The 20,242-nt window shown below is 34.2% G+C and overlaps 1 protein-coding gene across 1 annotated transcript; it reads right to left on the bottom strand.

Moving 5' to 3' along the window:
* On the bottom strand, positions 11,692–13,981 carry LOC18769200. Its single transcript, XM_007202603.2, has 4 exons — positions 13,464–13,981; positions 12,481–12,591; positions 12,301–12,381; positions 11,692–12,052 (listed from the first exon to the last, which is right to left on the bottom strand). Exons 1-4 carry the CDS (start codon positions 13,710–13,712, stop codon positions 11,978–11,980), a joined length of 516 nt encoding a protein of 171 aa, XP_007202665.1. The 5' UTR covers positions 13,713–13,981; the 3' UTR covers positions 11,692–11,977.

Raw genomic sequence — 20,242 nt, 5'->3', positions numbered from 1 at the left:
TATAAAAATAAATTAAAATACAAATTGTTTACAGTTTCTGTCCAAAATCCAAAATACAAATTGTACATACATGTCTCTCTCTTTTCTGTCTTTTATGTATATTTATATACAATTTGATAGAATACATATTTGGTATTTACAGAGTTTTTGTTACTGTGTTAGAGAGAGAGAGAGAGAGAGAGAGAGAGAGAGATACACACAATTCGTGAGAACAGTGCCAGCTGCTTAGCTGGACTGAGTAGACCAGATGAGATGATCAGGTGGAGCTTTCCTGGTAGCTCATTTCTTTCCCGAGATCCATAGCCTAATCCGGTTCTTGCTTTTGCTTTAATTTTAATCTATTCAATTGAATAGCAATGCTCCTTGATCTGACTCTATCTTTGAGTCAATCAGTTTGTGAAATAGTTTGTGAGTTTTGGGAATTTGCACTACTCTAGTTGACTAGTTTCTGTAAAATTCACTTTAAATTTGATGCCAATAGTCCATTTTACTCTGTTTGCTTTTTGACATTAAGTTTGGCAGATTAGTGACCTCTAAATACCCCTTAACAGGAGAAAAAAAATTAGTTTCAATTGGAATACTGCTATTTTGTTATCTTCAGCCAATAATATTATGTCACGCTGAAGTGTTATTACGGACATTATAACATTATTAACAAAAGATAGCAAAATAATGTTATCCCCGTTTCATAAAAGTGTTTCTCCTTTAACAGCTCCAACAATTGCACGATCGCACTTGAGTGGGGAAAATATATTGGTCTCTGTCACTTTCAGTTTTCTGTTTATAGAAGAAGTATTAAATTGAGAAGTTGAAATTGTTTATTTTTTTCAGTTTTCTGGATGCAGGAAAGCCTTTTTTTCAGTACAAATAAATAAAACCTTCTTTTGGTTTGAATCCAATTGCCCAATTTTGCATCTTGGTTCTCACTTTCCCTAAAATTCAATTCAAAAGTTGTAGGTAAATCCTAGAACCCTAATTTTATGCTAAAACTGCAACACCAATAATTCCACCAGCATTCCTTAACCCCTAGCTCTTATGGGTTTTCAAATTGATCCCCTATGTTGCCTACTATTATTAGTACTTGCAATCAATGCAGAGAAAAGCAGAGCAAATTGAGGCAAAAAAAATTTAGATGGGTTTGGAGTTTTGGAGCAGAAAGGCTGTGAGGCTATGACATCAAAATGGAAAGGGCTTCTCTTTAGCCACAGTTGTTCACTTTTGGCAGCAACAGGTGTTTGTTGTACTAGTGCCATAAATGCAGTCCAATTACTCCCATGCCTCACTTTACAGCTGGACACATAATATTCACATAGAACACACCCATGCACGGTCCCTATGGGGGCCAAAATATCATATTTACATATACATACATTATATATATATATATATATATATGTGTGTATTCTTCCAAAATTGATAGAAATTATAAGACATGATGAAATGACTGAGACTAAGCAACAACCTTAAATCAAATCAGTCCTCTTCATTTAATTGTCTTTTAACGAACTAATCATAATCAATCCCATGAATAGTGGGAGGTGTTAAGGGAATTTGGACACTAATTTTTTATTCCTTTCATCTACCATACAAATCACAACCAAACAAAAGAATTTAGTTCTTCATAGTTTATGTGTAATGTTGGAAAATAAGTGTCATTTTACTAATGTTGTGTTATGGGTATGTGTTGAAATATGTTCAAGATTGAGTTTCCTTTTCTTTCTCTTTTTTTTTTTTTTGTCAAAATTAGGAAAGGGACGTGGAGTTTTTTCACAGACATACTATATCACGGTATTATAGGGTTCGAATCTAAACAAGACAATATTATCTACTTTAAAACAAGGCAATAGGTAAACAAAATATACCTACTCTCCCAAACAAGGCAATATTGCCAAATTCAAAGTGAAGAGGTATATTGAGCCCCACTTATTTTTTATAATAAAATATCATCTTCACGCTCTCACTTATTTTCTATAAAATATAATAGTAAATATAAAATATAAAAATAAATAATATAATAATAATTTGTAGACTTGCATTGCCTAGTCCCTCGGAATGATCAACTTTTTTCATGACCTAAATTGTTATAATACAATTTTGCCTATTTCATTTGCATACTCCCTTAAAGATGCTCTTAAAATCCCTCTTTTTTTTTTCTTTTTTTTAAGGACAAGAATATCAAATTTTGATCTTCACTCTTACAAGCCTACAGTAGGGAGCATAGTTGTTCTTGGTAATTCACTTTTTTGTCCCTTCAATCAATCAGAAACACCTCAAAAATGAACCCTTTATTCTAATTTGAGAGAAAATTTTAATTATAACGAGAATATCACTATTTTACTATCTCCGTTTCTCCTAATCCAATCAGATGTCCATTGCATATTTTGGCAGGTGATGATTTAATGGTGGTTTTGATCTAGGTGGCAGCGGTGCCCAAACTGCGGTGAAAACGACAAAAGATAGGAGCAAGAGCATGCATGGCAGCCGTTGATTTGAATTACTTGATGTGTTTGTGATTTTGACCAGCAATATAAGCAGCAGAATTACTAGGGAAAAATTGGCAATAAACATTTAGAAAGACACAACACAATTACAGATATGCATGTCTCGTGGATATGTGTGTGAGTGGGTTAGAGCGTACTCCCTCTTCTGTGTACTGTCCACTTCACTAAGAAATCAACTTTAATTGAAATTTTTGAAAACTTTTCTTTTTGTTATAATTATTTTTGAGTTTAATATCTCTCATTTTTCTCTTCTTTTTTTTGGGTTGCTGCAGTCATTTCGAAAAGAGTGACGCGTGACCAAACTTGATTGAACTCATTTGGAGCTTTGCTTTTTGTAAGCTTAAATCAGAACTGAACCTTGAGAATGTCTTTTTCACGCTTTTATATACTTTTTACCTTTTTTCTGATCAACAATAAACTTTTCACTTTTCAAAACAAAAAACTTACTTATACAGCAACATCGATATCCTGGTTGTATTGAAGTTCCTCTTATTTAGAAAGGATTAAAATCATTTACGTGTATCGTTATCGCTTGTGGTTATATTCAAACGACACCGTCTCATTTTGGGTTTGAGAATCTTTGAAATAAAAAAAATAAAAAAGGTGTACGCATGCAAAATCATTCCTCTGTTTCCCAATAGAAGAAAAAAGCAACAGATATAATATATGTACTGCATGCATGAGATGAGACAATAATACATGAAAGTGTATTTATTTTGATCCTTCATGTAAACCAAGAAAGAAACTCTTTGTGAAAAAGCTGGAGGTTGGTCTGCGTGTAACTTTTTTTACTTAAAATTAAGTACGATTATGGGTTTTTATAATTGAAGTAAAAACAAAAGGTTATTAGTCAAATGGCGTATTATTATGCGATTTGAAATTAACATCGCCAACAGTAAAAATATTAATGAAAAAGACAATTTGACCAATAAATAACAATGTGCATGCTGATGTTAGGGTAAAAACAAACAATTGTGCATGCTCAAACCTTTTACCCGCTTTGAACAATCCCACCAAATTAAAATCACACATATGCCAATGGGTAAAGCTGTTCATCCTTTATTTTTGGACAAACTGTTCGTCCTTTTCCCTTACTATTTACTAAAATTCATGCCTTTTGTCTTTATTTATCCCAATTATTTTAATTCAAATTACACTTCAATGCGTAACGCGTTGAAACTAGGAAAAAAGGTCCCCCCCCACCAAAAAAAAAAAGCCATGCAGCACAGTCCTTCAACTACAGTTTTCTGCCTTGTATTTTTTTCAGTGGAGATTCCAAGATTCGAAAGTCGACTGGGCAAAACTTATATAATAAACTTGACGAAACAAGTGAATTTCATTAATAAACATAAAAAGATTACATAGTGAGGGGAGACGTAATAAGCCTTACCCTCAAATGCATTTATATCTACAAATACAAAAACTAAAATAAAAACCAAAAGAAAAATTAAAAGTAAAAAATTATTTCACATTAAAGAGACAGATAAAATAGGGGACTACATTAATTTTAAAAAAGCCATGTTTATATCGAGAGAAATGGAAAGGAAGAAAATTGGCGGCGCTAGGTTTTTTTTTAACGAGTTGTGACCTCATTTCTCCCCTTGTTTCCTTTTATAAACGTCTATTAGGACATCCGTTTTTGGCTTTCTACCTCGAGCTCCATAGCCCTATCAATCATGTTCCGTAATTTCTGAAATAACTATCTTTGTGCGAGACAAAAAAATTTAATAATCATAAGTAATGTAGGTAATATTTTTCTAACAAAAAGAGAAGGAAAAGGAAGAAAATAAGAAAGGGAGAGAAGAAGAGAGAAAGGAAAGAAGATAGAAGAAAAAGAACGGAAAAATAATAATAAAAGTGGAGAGATGAGAGAAGGAAAAGAAAGAAAAAAAAAAAAAAGGGAGAGAAGAGACAAGGAAAAGAAAGAAGAAAAAAAAAAGAGGGAGAGAAGAGACTAGGAAAAGAATCAAAAAAGAGAGAGAGGAGATAACTAAAAGAATAAAAAAAGGAGAGAGGAGAGTGTAGGTAATATTTTTTTTAACAAAAATTTGGACTGGGCAAAAGAGGAGAGATGAGAGAGAAGAGTGTGGGTAATTTTTTTTAACACAAATTTCGCCCGGGCATGAACCTAGCATGCCATAGGCTAGAACTGCTACTGATTTTCTTAATGGATTTTTAGCTTCAATGGTTTCTGAACTTTGACCCGATTTGTATTTTGAATCCCTCAATTTTCAAAATCAATCCTGTAGTCCTTCAACTTTAGTTTCGTTAAATGGTCCTGCAGTCAATTTTATTAACCTTTTCTGTTAAATTTAAGCATGTGCAAAATCGAAAATTGCTTCACTCCTTGGGTACATGGGCAATTCCTGACACATCCACTCCCCCACCGCTGCAACTTAACTCTCCCCATCCATATATCTCCCTTCGTTGGAGAGGTTGTGGCTACTATGGCGAGGATAGGAAGAAGGTTTTTTAGTTTTTTATTTTTTATTTTTATTTTTTGGGTGAAAGGAATATTTTGAGATGGTGAAAATTAAAAATAATATAAAAATACTATTTTGCCCTTGCATTTAACATAAAAAATAACAAAAATGACGGCATGATCATTTGTCCTAACGAAATTAAAGTTGAAGGATCACGAGAACGATTTTGAAAATTGAGATACTAAAATGCAAATCGGATCAAAGTTCAAGGACCATTAGACCTAAAAACCCTTTCTTAATCTTTACTTTATATATAGAACTTAGAAGAATCTTCTGCTACTTGAACATTGTATCATTGTCCTTAACTATTTGATTAATTGATAATTTAATCACTCCACTAATTCTTGCATAAGTGGGAGAAGATTAAAGTAAATTGACTCTGTAGCCAAAAGTGTGGAAGATAATTGAGTTCTAATGAAGAATCTAATCCGGACTTGCATGCGAGGAAATGATTACAAATTATTTCATCCTTTGGCCGAAAGCTCACTCATGAGTATATATATTCGACTCTAGCTGTCTGTTTGATCCAAAATATTGATAAAGCGAAGCCTGTTTGAGTGTTTAGCGTGTGGGGCTTCCTCTCATTCCTCAATATGCCCTCCAGTTAGATAATCCATAATTATATTAAGAAAGTGTGTGTTTTTTTTAATTATAACTTTTTGGAGTATAAACCAATTATTTTCTCATAGATTTTTAATTTTTCAAATAGTCATTCATCATCAATATTTATTTATGCTGTAGCAAAATTTAACATAGTTTGGAGAGGGAAACAATTTTGAATTTCATGTGTTAAATAGTAGAAAAATTTACTTGTAACGAAAATAGTACTCTTTTTCTATCTTTATTATTTGAAAATTTCTCTCGTTAAGTAGAAGTGGGAGAATCACGCATGACGATTGAATATTGAAATATACAACAATAATTGTCTAACAATATAAGTTTTTTTTTTTCATTTTAATAATGATAAACCAACAAAAATGATTGGATATTGGTGAAATATATATATATACATTTTCTAGAAAGTTATATTTTTAGATGATTAGCAATCATTAGCAGTGTGACCTTGAGGTTGGCAGGCACAAACCTTTTCCTATATACAGGTGGCAATTTCATATTACGACTGCTGTGTCACCTAATCCCAAATGCATGAAAATCCTTCACCAATACATTTCACATCTAAAAGATGCTCGAATGCTTTTCACATCTAAAAGATGCTCGAAAGCTTTTCTCTGCTTTGGGAGGATATATGGAGCATCATTAGCCATTTAGTTGTAGCCAGATCAAATTGGAGTTTTTAGTGCACGTTTAGAAATAGAAACGGTGGTTGGGCATACAAAGATGATATATATGCACATATGGTTTGCTACTTGGACACCAAATCAATAGAAAAACTCTAGGAATTCAGTGAGAAAATGTTGTTTGTGACAGTGTTACATATAACATGTTAACGTGGTGTCACTTAATGTCATAAATTCACACGGATTTAAAAAATAACTAGAATGAAGATACGTAGTTAACCTCATAAACTTGAATTCGAGTTAAAATTGGGTATTGAAATCGACCTTATTGAGAGCTCAAAGTTGCCCCTCTAACCAACCTATCCATCCAATTTGCACCCTTATCCAAACCACATTATTAAAATGGAGACTTCAAATACCAAATAATGTTCCAAAGTTGTTGTACTTTTACTAAATCATATCCTTCTTGTAATGGGTTTTCTTTGGAAGACATATAGGTCGGATTAGTTTGAAATTTAAACTAATTAATTAGCTATTAGGTCTGTCATCACATGCTTTTGCAGTGTAAAACAAGCATTTTAGAACGTGTTTATATTTTATAGCAGTTAGCTAAAAGTTAAGGAAGATGCATGGGCTGCCTTCCCAACAAAAGCTCTACTGCTGCCCCTAGCTAGCTACTGTTGTGGATTGTCCTCTCCCTGCCTCTCACTATAAACAACGCTTCCATTATTGATTGAAGGTAGGCACTTCAAATTAACTTATACACACTGTCGAATTTGAAGGGGACATGTAGATATTTTATAATACCTCTTGGTGGTCCTCTTTTAAATTGTTAATTGATGAAATGGCTAAGGTAAATTTGAACGGAGTGAAACGGTAGGATTGTGTTCTCTATGCCAATTTGTTGGAGAATATCTTTAAGATAACTCCCGTGTAATGCAATCATCTGTAAATCACATGTTAGAATAAACTAAACAATATATTAATATATTAATATGCTTAAGGTAGTAGTTAGGGTTATTATCTTTTGTTTTTTTTTATAAGTGGGGTTAATCTTTATATCTTCACTGCTGGTTGGTAGAAGTGGTGGCTTAGTGGCAATCCTTTGTATGTCAACAAGATCCTTGTTTTAATTTCTTATATTGAGGAGGCCTTTTGTGGATGCTTAGTGGTCTTTTTATAATAAATTTCTTTTTGGCCTTCATCCATGTATAATTGATCAAAAGTGCTGGGACTAAGATTCTTGCTTCTTCTTTTTTCTTTCCTTTATGTGTTGATTGGAAAAAGAATTATAAATGTCAAACGCTGTCAGAAAGACTTTTAGCCCTTCACTACCAAACAGGTTAATTAACAACTGTCAAACCCAAAAAATATATTGTTTGCCCATCTCCGTAGACTTCTTTAATCACTTGGATTATCCACTTAATCTAGGTTTAACTTTGGTATGGTGTTTCTTGGGTGCAAGTGGCAACATGGGGGAGTTTTGGACCTTAAAAATAGAGGCCATTGACCTCCAAATTTTGTCACAAAGTCCCAACATTAAGCCTGAGTCATCGACATTAAACATTTTGTAAATCTACATGGGGCCCCAAAAATTCTTCAACTTTTTCAAAGAGGACAAAAGGGAGGGCATGGTCCGTTTAAATGCACCGTCAACTTGGTGCCTCCACATAATACAGCCAGCGCCAGCAAGTCCATTTCGCACGTGCGGTTGCGGTGGACGAACTCCGTCCACGAGTCAGAGACGGTCGGATATTTGTCCGTTCCATATTGTGGACTGTATGTTAGTGCATCTTCTTCTCTCCGGTCAAACGACATTTCGTTTGCCCCTCATCCACGTGGCGCTTTCTACGTTATACATAGGATTCCCATGATTGCAATATAATTATATTCTCATTTTTCCTTAAAGTAATAAATCTCATTTTTCTATACCTATTTTCCAGACCTTTCTCAATTTTGGTTTTTATGGTCTCATGCAAGTTGATCATCATAAACATTTATATATATGAGATTTGGATGTTTATTGCTTTGAATCCCATGCAACTTTGCATATCCATGACATAAATTAAACATTTTACCATTCAACATGGTAAATATTTAGACGTATAATGTCTCCTCCTAAACTTCTTTTGGTGGGTTTTTTAAAATAGTAAGATATTTTGAATTTATAGTGTAATATAATGAACTCAGAATGGGAGTTCAAATCGCCAAGGATTTGTAACTCAAGTAATTAAGAGCAGTTACATAATCGATTAAGAATTGTAAAAAGCCCATAACAATCATTTCAGAATAAAAAGAAATACGACTCGTTATTGTGTGAAATTTTCATAGAATATCATTAGGGTGAGACACTATGAGTGCGGACACTAACAAGAATTGCTCCATTGATAATTGCCGATTGTATATTTTAGGGTGCGTAGTGTAACAACGTATATCTCTAACCACCTCTCATTCTCAAGCTCACAACAAAGACGATTATAAAAATATATATATTTTCTTGTTTCTCTGCCAATCACATTTTTCTCACTTCATGAACATAACTCTTTTTGGTCGAAGAGAGCCAAAAGAAAATGTATACAAATTTGTATGCATCATGCGATGCGAAGACTCAAATTTTCTATCATAATTGGTCGCTGTCACAGGAGACATCCAAATCCAAGAAAAAGACAATCAATCTCTCTCTCTCTCTCTCTCTGCAATTAGAGGGTAGGACCAAAAAAGGGTAAAGAAGAAAGAAGTTAGGAGGGTTCATCTCATGTAGTCATGAGGTGCTTCTTCATGAATATGGATAGTGTTCCAAAAACATATATAGCAGACGTAAGATATACATGCTTCAAAAGGGCACATAGGATTCTCCTTATATGCTTTAAATTCAATAATGTTTGGCTTGACCATTCAAATTGTTATGGGACAATAATGAGCATGTCTCTCTTTGTTTTCATGGATCAAATTAGGCTCCATGTAATGCCATTCATTTTTCTGTAGCAGCATGCCTGCACCGTCGTCGTGTTTGCATCTTAATTTCCGACCAAAACAATCTTTATTTAATTAACATTGAAATTTTGGATTTATCCCATATAAACCACACTTGGTGTGCTAATTATGCTATTTTTTTTGTTATCAATAATGACTAAGAAACATCGTGGAGGTTTCATGCAAATTGATTATGGATGAACAAATTTCCGCATTAGACAAACAAGATTTTATAATTGATTTGATACTCCTTTAGAATAATATTTATGGATGTCAATTGTTAGGATGTATTCAGTGTATTGCAACTTGGTTTCTGCTTTGTGAGAAGAATTTGGACCCAGATTTTGTATAAACTAGCACAATCCCTACCCATAATTGATCAAATAAATGTAATATTTTAGGCGCAACGACAATCCAATTCACAAATCCACAATATGGGCCAGCTTATTAAAACATTTTTAGAGGACCAAGTTTTGGGCTAACAATGGTCTGGGCTTCAACGCCTTCATCCATTTATATGCCTTTTCAGTGATTCAAACCCAAAATTAAATGCACTGATTTCAACAAAACAGAGCAGACCTAATCTCTTAAGCAATACTAGGCCTGTTGCTTGGGTTTTTGGGGCCAATTTGCCTAACCCTTGTCACAAAGAAGTCGAAAAGTGAAATGAAGCGCCTTTCGGGTTAGTCCAAGTAGCAAGTAAGGATTAGGTTAAGTCAATGGTCCGAAACTTTGATTGAAATTTCTATAAACAAAGTAAAATGTAAGCTTGTGAAATTAGCCAAGCTACGTTAAGGGTTCGATTCCTTTCAATTGTAGCAAAAAGAATAGAAAAAAAAAGAGTGAAACAGTTTTGAGGCAGCTGTATGATAGCTAGATGTAGTTGGCAAAACAGTTGACCTAGCTATGGCATGTTTAGACAACACAGCCGTTTTGGGGGCACAAAGAGAGACGTAAACAATCTCGAGATAATAGATTTCTACACCAAATCAGGTCAACTAATTACTCCTTTTTGGTTTCTTTTTCGTGTTTGGTGAGCCATCAATTTTGTATAGCGGTGTCCAAACTTAGCGTGCTCATGCTACTTTAACTATATATAAAAGTACCACCCCTCTTGCTTATACAATAAGGAGAATGTAGTGGACCATATGAATTTATGAACCCTACCTATACATGCTATGGAGGACGACGTTAATGGTGCATTGATATAATGGTTAGGTATGATTCGTTGTCCACACGATTTACGAATGACTATCGTCATATTCGTTATATAACCGGCACATATAAAAATTTATTAATAATAAGGTGACACAATTCCTATATGTTGAAGATTATTGATACTATCCAGAATCCAATCTTGCATCTTATGGTGAGACACTTATAATGTGTCATTGTCATCCAATTCTGTAGTTTTCTTCCCAAATTTTAGTTGACTTACAAACTAAAATTTAAAATTTGTACACTTGCGTGACAATTAGATTAGATTTTTGTTTTGGACGTGGTTTATGAAAGATAGGTTTGTATTGATTAACCTTATCCACAAGCCAACAATGGGTGAAAAGGAGACTGCTACAAAGAAAAGTTGGTAGGTTGTCTCATAAAGCATGCACAATCTGTGTATGCTTTTGTAAACATATGTTACTGATGTGAAACTAAATTTGATATCAAGGATGCAGAATTGTAGACATAAGATTATGCACGATTTGTTTCATAAGCATAACCCTTTAGCTAATGCCGGTTTCTTTTCTGTTCTTTTATATCAAAAGAAAAAATACGAACTGAAACCTAATGAGCAACAATTTAAAATATTAAGAAAAAATCAGTATTCAAACTTGAAAAATCTTTCAGTATTGGAAAGATGAATAGAAATATCACTAGATCAAAAACTAATTAGTCGGGTCAAATCACTTTGATTTGGAGGAGGCACAAATAGCAAAAGTACCCAAGGAATATAGTTTTTCTTTTTTGGTCTTGGCTCAAACGAAAACCTTCTCTTGGACCAAATCCTTAAAATAAAAAGAAAAGCAAAACTCAGTATATGCGAGGAACAGCCGTTTGAAAAAAGCGCAGCCATCTTCATGATTACAGAGGGGACAAAAGTTGAAAAAGTGACGTCATTTCCCCTCCTGAGATGCTTAAACCTATGCGTTTATTTCTAGGAGGATGTCAATACAGGGTTGACTGAAATCTGACCGTTGAGGTTTGTTACTGTTCAATCCTACCGCACCTCACCTCTCTTCTCTTCTTGAATTTGCATTTGCAAGAAGCTTCAATTTGGTGGGTTTTTTTTATAAGGATTGCAAAGAGATTTAATGGAAATGGCTGTCTTCACAAACCAGCTTTTCATGGCACTGGTGTTTCTAAACAAAGCGAAGCCCAAGCAAAATGCACTGTAAGTTGGTCTCAACAACATCACTCAAAAAACTTTACATTCTGATCACATAAGCCATCCAAAACTAAAACAATAAACATTTCCCACCAAACAAAGAATGGAAATAAATTTAAAGAAAGAAAAAAACCCACATTACACTAGAATGGACGTTACAGTGTTTGGATACATGGAAAAATGAGAAGAAAATGCGAGTCCAGACACGTTTAGTTACAAACCTGTTTAAATTTAAGAGGGTATTTCCTGCCTAAATCAGCTAGTGTTTTATCAAATACTAAAGAAACAAACCAACTTAGAATACACCAAAGCCAATCACCACCCATATATGTAAACATGAAAAAAGTCATCTTAAATACATCACACAGACCTAATCAGAGTTACCAATAGGCTATTTCACTGTAAGGAATCTACGTTCTTGCTCAGCTCCTCCAGCTTCTTCATCCTCAACTTCTCACTTTCACTCACCAGCTGCATCAAATGTAACATGACAACAGAACAACTTCAGACACAAATTGAAATGTAAAAAGACCTTGTATGCTTTCACTAGATTGAAATATAAGAACTTTAATTAGTATCGGTTGAGAGTTTGGACGAGTTGAACTCCTAAGCCGAGCCAAACCAAAATTTGAAGCAGGCTCAACTGCGGACAGGTTCAAGTTCAACCCATCCAAATTGCACACCTAATTATGCAAGTAAAAGCAGTTTATTAGACTAACCTCCATTAGTTTTGTAATAAGCTGCACTTTTTCCCTGTTCTTTTCATTGAAAGCCTCAAGCGCGTCTCTGTATTCTTTTTCCTGTGGCAAGTTACAAACCGAAATTCATTATGAACATGCATATGCCTAGCAGTAAATATATTCACATCAAAATGTAGTAAAAGTCTTAAGTTGTGTTACCTTCTTCTGGCAGGTGTGTCCTAGTGGCTTTAACTCTTTGTTAATTGAATCGATCTTCTTACGGACCTGTGAAACTTCCTTCCTCATTGGATCTGCAAGGCCTTCAAGCTCCTGGAAGATCCATAATTTACACAACAAGGAAATTAATGACATACAATTACCGACAACAATTTTTTTACTTTACATTAGATTGCATGAAATTGAAAAACCTAGACCCACATATCTACATTAAACATCTTCAACTAGCTAATAGTACTGACTCAACGGCTATTTTTTCTAGTTTAACCAGCAGAAGTCGATGCACATGGGATACAGATATTTTCAGCAAGGCATCCTTGGACTGATATTGTTGTGGCAAGCATAAAAAAACTGAGAAGACCTGACTATATGACAAATTTGCCGTTATTGAGAACCAAAAAAAAAAAAAAAAAAAACACTAATTGTTTTTGCCATCTCAAGGCTTATGTCTGTGCCTAAAAGGATTAAACTTCGTTGTCATAATTCCTCTGCCAAATTTCATATTTTGTTGTGTTTATAACATTTGGATCAACAATCTAATCTGCCAAATAATTCAGACTTAATATTCCTTTTAACCAAAAGCTCCAAGGAAAATAGTAATAAAGTTGAAATTCCTTACATCAAAGTGTTCCATGGCATAATAAATTCAGACCCTTGATAATCTACAACCCAAATTTTTGCAAAGAGAAAAGAAAAGACAAAACAACACAATAATTTGAAAATAGACCCCCAATTTATTTCCTTTTTGTTTTTTGGGGATCTAGCTTGCCATCAACTTTTCTCAACCTTAAATTTTCAGAAAGTTAAATTCCCTTGTACCCAGAAATTTCTTTGCATAAAATCATCATACCCATGTTTAGGTAAACCTTAAAAAAACAAAAACAAAAATAAAAATTGAGTCTTTGATTAAGCCCATAATTGTCATGTAAACCTTAAAAACTTGTGTTGGGGTGACCAGAACAAACCTCACGAATAGTGGCCAAACGCTTGGTCTCCTCTTCAACACGACCCAACTGGGCTTGAACCTTTTCTCTGACCTCCATCTTCTTCCTCTCGATCTCCTCCTCTTTGGCTCTGAAAGTGGAAAGAGCCGACCTTGACATCTCTTCATCCTCCTTGGAGAGATTGCTGTTGAAACTGAGGCTTCCAGCTGAGTTCTGCACCACCAGCTGCTGCTGCTGCTGCTGTGGCTGAGCCTGCTCTGTCTGCATCATCTCTTCAAGCTCTTCTTCACACAAACAAAGAGCAACCTTTTTCCTGAATTTCTCTATTTCTTACCTTCCTCTTTCTCTGCCTCTCTTTTGCTTTTGCTTTTCTCTCTGCTTTGGTATGATGGATTTTGGAGGTGTGCTCTGTATTTCCTCCTCTGTGTGTTTGCAGTGCTTATGAATAAGTCTGTGGCTGTGGCTGAGGCTGAGAGGCTGGCGTTAAAGGTTTTAAAGCGTCAAGCCAGCAGCTTATTGTTCTTTAATGAACAAAACAATAAAAAAGAAAGGAAAAAAGAAAATAAAAAAGAATTGGAAAAGCTTTTGGTTGAAATGACCCAACTGCCAACCACTGATAAAGAGATATTGTGCAATTCTACTTTACTGAATGAAATGCGGTGTGTCTTAAATTTTTTTAAAATAAACTTGTCTCTACCCGTTTATGTGCAGCCCACCTGCTAAATCCTAAAATTCTCCCCCATTGGAATTTCAAATCTTTTGTTTTTATTGAAATCCCAATTTGAATTTTTTACTGTGCTCAATTATTTCACCAATTGTAATGGAGTAGATACTATTGTTCTATAGCAATTCTAATGAATTAGATACTGTTTTTCTTTTTGATTGGGAAATGGAGTTGCCCATGAGAAATGAGATGGTTCTATTTTGTGATTTTTTTAATTATATTTTTTTTATTTTACATATTTGACAATGGAGCTTTAACCCAATGGACAATCAAAATGTGATATTTCACGACCGAAGATTGTTCGAAATTATCAATCAATTATAATTTTCTCACATCAAATAAGAAATTGTCTAACATTAATGAGTGTATTAAGTGAAATATCTTTTTAAGTCGTAGCGATGCATTTTAAGATAAAACCTAATTAACAATTTATAACACATATAAGTTCCCTCGAAAGTGCATTTCATAATATGAGAGTAAAAATAGAACTTCTTGCATTTTCTTTATCATATAGAGATTCGAATTTAGGTCTATTTTGCAATGTTGCAATGTTGGTAGACGGACAACTTCAACCCACCCTTTTTAGTTAACCCATTCACATGGGCTACACGCAAGCACATAATGCACTGGTAAAAAGAGAACATGATTATGCATAGTAGAACACATATGCCTATCTTTTTCAACCAAAAAAAAAAAAAAATTATATATATATATATATATATATATACACACATATGCATTTGTGTCAACATATATTTAGGTTATTAGTCATTCTATCGAGCACCTTTTTGCCGAGTTTAATTTGTATGTGGAATCAGTTACAATATTGGGAAAAAATGACATTGTTTTTAGAAGGGAAAAATGGCATTTTTATGTAAATATATTATATTTATAACGCAATCTTCATTGCACATATTGGATTTTATTAATTTAACATCATTTTTGTTTGTAGTTACCATAAATTTTAGCTATAGCAAGGAAATAAGTAAAATTCTAGTTAAAATCATATTAAGAAAATAATATTCTAATAGATAACTTATTTTAAAAATATAAAATAAAACATTAAATTAAATATAAATCTTGATAGAATCCATAATTGATACAAATTTCCTCAATCAATATGAAAATCTCAACGATACGTCTTCCTTCTTTTCCTAGCTCCATAATTGATGCTCAAACATACTTTTCCTTATTTGAACCCAAATTTTCTGATTTTAGTTTTTTTTTTTTTTTCTTTCTTTCTTTCTAAATTCCAAGAGACTCAAAAGACTAAAGAGTGTGAGAAGGTTTCAAAGTGGTGAAGAATTAAATGGGAAATTTAAGCCCATCCGTTGCCCTTGTGGACAGCCAAGCCACAAGCCAGGGTGGTGGTGCTTAAGACTAAAGTTTGGTGTGGAGTGGACAGAAAGGGTCACCTACACGCACACACACACTTGACCAGCGAGGCTGACACAGAGGCGTAAGAGCCAAGGCAAAGTTGGACAAAGGCCACTGGCGGCAGCTTCCCTACCCTTTTGACAAATTTTACCTCCTTTCCGATGTGGGATTGGCCCTTGGAATCTCCCTTTTTCTTTTCTTTCTTTTAATTTTTAAAATAAAAAAAATCATTTTAATTGTAGTATAATTTGGCTTTCTAATTTTTATTTTACTTGGTATGATTGAGTCAAGGTGTACTTTAAATATTCCAAAATGACATAATCTCTTGCTAATGGATTTCTACTTTTTCTCTTGCTTTCCCTTCTTTCTCTGTTGTGTTGTGAGGGGTGGAACCGCGGAGGGGACCAACTCAACATTTTGACAATTTCAAACCTTGGAATTTAGGTTAGAGAAAATCAGATATCTGAGTTCAACGGTTGGGATAATTTGACAGAATCCTATATAGAATCTCATTGTGGGTCCAATCCAATGGTGGGTGATCAGTGCACCCATTAGCGTACCAAGCATGCCTAGTTGCCGACTTTTACCTAATGACAGCATAAATAAGCTGTGCATTAAGCAATTGTTTTAGTGAACTCCTCAAATGATTTGGGTCTCAGACTCACAGGTTCATGTTTTTGCAGGCTGCCTGTTATATTTTGTTGCCATCTAACAAAAACATGTTCGCAACAATATATTTTACATCACTTGTCTGTCTTGTATTTTTCTTTTTCTGTCACCAAAGAAAGAATCTTTGTGGTGGTGGGTTGGGGTGGCAGTTATATGCCAACTGTTTCTTTAGATAGGCTCTCTCTCTCTCTCTCTCTCTCTCTCTCTCTCTCTCTCTCTCTGAGCCTGTGATCAATTAAATGGCTACTTAATTTAGACAAACAGGTGTTAATTACTTAAATATTTTTCTTTCTCTTCTGCTGGCTTTTGGACTCTTATAGCTTTTCATGGGTTGCTTGGCCTTTCAATTTGGAATCTTGTAGGAGGCTATGAATTTTCTTTTCTTTTGTTTATTTTTTAGAAAATAATGAGGCATGAAGAGAAAAGGCCTAATGAGGAAAAGAAAGAGCTACTAGACTAGAAAATGTATGGACTTGGGACGGTTGGACCGACTTGTCTAAGTTGACCAAAGCTTTCTTTCAGGGACTCGTAGATCCACAAATATGCATTCTTAATTCAACTTGGTGACAAAATATATACACTCTCTTATTCTCTCATATTTGGTTAATTGGAAATGGAATATATAGGAATGTTAGGAACAATAATTCCAATCCTGCAAAAGTTTACATTAGCCTAATAAGACTCCAAATTAAATGTACGTATGCCTAAAGATCTCGAGTCTCATAATCATATCATAAAATTAGAGAAAAATTTCTCAATCTATCTCTCGTTTTATACTTCGTATCTCTTTATCTCTCTTATTAGTAATTACACAATCATGTGATAATATAGAGAGAAAAGAAGACTATTAAACAGAGTATAGATAAATTATTGCCCTAAAACGGAGCTTGAAATCCTTGAAATCCTTGGAACCCGAACCCCTAACTTGAACCATCGCACTACACACGAGCCACATGGTTTGAGTCTCAGACTAAGACTCTATACCAAACTTCAACTAAACAATAAAACATATCCCATTTTTTACTCATTCTTATTCTTTTCCAGCACAGACACCACTTAATATTAAGAAACGGAATCGTGCATGTTGTTTTTGGATTTAATACGATATATGGATGCCAAATGGATGTACGTGTGGCATGACAAGCATGACAAACACCTTTGTGTTTGTATATGAAGTGGAGGTGGAACACCGCAACCACCGTGAAGATTAAAGTAGGCATTGCTCATGTCACGGTGACGAGATTTCACGTGGCCTTCTTTCTAATTTGTCCCATTAGTGTAGTGGTTTAGAGTATTTACTCCCTCATGCAAGGTTTTAGGTTCGAGTCCTAACATTCGTGTAGTGTATGTGAGTTTAGTATGCTATCACCCCTCTCAATAAGAAAGGTTCTCAAAACAGAATCTTTAGTGATTTCTGAATCTGAGTATTATATATAATAAATCTACTCTATCATATATCAAACACCTAAAAAAGGAGCAAATTATTGTAGCTTAAAAGTTCCTAAACAGTGAATGGTGTCTACTCTAGTGAAAAATGACATTAATTTATAAATAAGTGGTCTCAGGTTCGATCCTCGATGGCACCTTGATAGAATGTGTGTGTGTGTGAAAAACTATTATCCCTTTTTAATGTAGATTATCGCTTGTATTTATAATATAAAAAAATTCATATACAAATTTGTACGAGCCGTATAGGCTTGTATATTGATATTTAAACCATAAAACAGAAAATAATAAATATATACATCTCTATGTTAGTTTGAAATTTATATATTTAAGTAGAATACTCCTGTAAAGAAAGATTTCGTGTGGGCTTCCTTCCTACTTGGCCTTTGAGTATCTTTGCTGAATCTCTAAGTATTGGATTACTCTATCTATTCTGTCATCATCAAACAAATACATTAATATACAATTGAGGGACCAAATAAATTTAGCTGAAAATATCCTAACCAATTTGTACGAACCATATTGTTTTTTTGTTACAATCGCAATCATGCAATATATTTTTGGAGCCTGTCAATTTCTCATCATTTTGAGGCCTGTTGTGATCTGTAACCTTCGGCATACTGGTGCGCAATGATGAATGCATATGTTTTGCAATGAATTAAATGTATAAAACGACATGGAAAAGTGTCCAAATTAACATTATGTCACCCTAAATTTCGTTTACACGTAATATACGTCCTATTTTTAAATGTCACTGTATTGAGAAACATATGAGACTTTATGTAATCCCATTTAGCTAAATGGTTCATATCATTTGAAGATCGATACTATAATCAAGTAGCTCTTAGTCTAGTGGTATCTCTCTTTCCAATGTTCGAAAAAATCGGTGATATAATTGTTAAGCAATAATAATCAAGGAGAAAAGATGTTGAGTGCATAATGTGTTAAACATCTATTGGTTTGATGAGTGACTAAATTTCACTGAAAACAGTCTTGTAATTCTTTACTTGAGCTGCCCAACTTGTGTTTGGGATTTCATGGGTTACGATATTTTGAATTTGGCTGGCCCAATCGTTCCATCCAAGCTACAAATTGTAAGAAGCCCACATTTTTGTACTAAATTATGAGTAGCTTATTTTATTGGACACTCAATTAGATAAATTGTTAATTCTATTTTGAATCTCATTTGCATAAGGTGCAAATGGTGCGCTTTTGAACATAAATCTGCTTAACCAACACATATTGGTGCACAACATAAGAAAACGCATGCTCACTGAAACAATAAGCAAGGGCATGAAAATAATAGACCTGATCTAGATATGCATCAGATAAGGCTGTTAATATAGGCATATGTCCAAGTCAACAGCCTATTAATTAAGTTTGTTCATGAAATTAGAAAATAATAATTTCAACAAGGAGCAACCTGCTTGGCCTTGTAACCCAAACGACGAGCCTTGTCAGGGCGGGTGGGTCTTGTGACACGAACAATTGAAGGATGCTGGCGATATTCCCAACAGCGCACCCTCTGGACGAACCTCATCAAATCGGATTGCTTCTTCCTCCATATCTCCGACTGATACTTGTAACCTCCTGATAATTTATCACCAAAACAAAACAAAACAAACCAAAACCACTTGTTATATAATTGATCATTCTCAAATCAAATACATGTTCATATTTTATACCAAATATCATCACAGTCTCAAACAACACCCAATGTTGTACTTTTTCAACGAAACGATTACCGATCGAACCAATATAAAGCAACTAAAAACCCTAAATCATTAAGCCAAAATACTATCGATAATTAAAATCATACAAAACCCAACTTCAGTCTTAAACCACATCACAAAAACTATTTAAACCTTGAACTGTGGTGTGTTACCTAGAAAATGTAGGACACGACACAACGCTAAGCATCAGACAAATACCAACCCATTTAGCAAAATTCAGCTTCTATTTTTCTGCTACCGTCTTACGTACACATAGTTATGAACAACTTTTCACAAAGACATATGCTCATAAGCCATTACTGGGATTTGGCAAACCAAAATGGACGCCATGTTCAAAAAGAATTTAAGAAAGTGAAAAGTTTAATACAATCGAAAGCTAAAAACCAAATACATATAAAATAGAGATTCGGCTGAAGTATCAGTGTCTCTGTAACTTGGAACAAACCCATGAAATTCCATATGAAATGGAACTTAATAATCTAGAGAGAGAGAGAGATGTACCCATTGTATCAGAAAGGAGCTACGACGATCAAGCTTCGGCTGTTCGTACGTGAGGGTTTATGAAGAAACCCTAATATTAAATTATCTGAGGATGGCGTGCCGGAGGAAAACGACAGCGTCCTATTTTGGCTTTTAAACAGGCTCTCAATTTCAGCTGGCCCAAAATTGAAAGGCCTTTTAACTAGCCTTCCATATTTTAGAATTCGGTTTTCCCCATCTTTCAACCCAACAATCTACCAGACTTCTTGGGGCAACCAAAGTTAGAAATTTGCCAAAAAAGGCCTCGTTTTGTTCTAAATTATGAAGAGCTTATTATGGTTGACCTAGAATTCTATAGTGAGTGTTTTATC

Source organism: Prunus persica, chromosome G7 (assembly GCF_000346465.2).
Source record: "Prunus persica cultivar Lovell chromosome G7, Prunus_persica_NCBIv2, whole genome shotgun sequence".
In the NCBI taxonomy this organism is placed as follows: Eukaryota; Viridiplantae; Streptophyta; class Magnoliopsida; order Rosales; family Rosaceae; genus Prunus; species Prunus persica.
The sequence above is the reverse complement of the archived record's forward strand: the minus strand, read 5'-3'. Positions and strand labels throughout refer to the sequence as shown.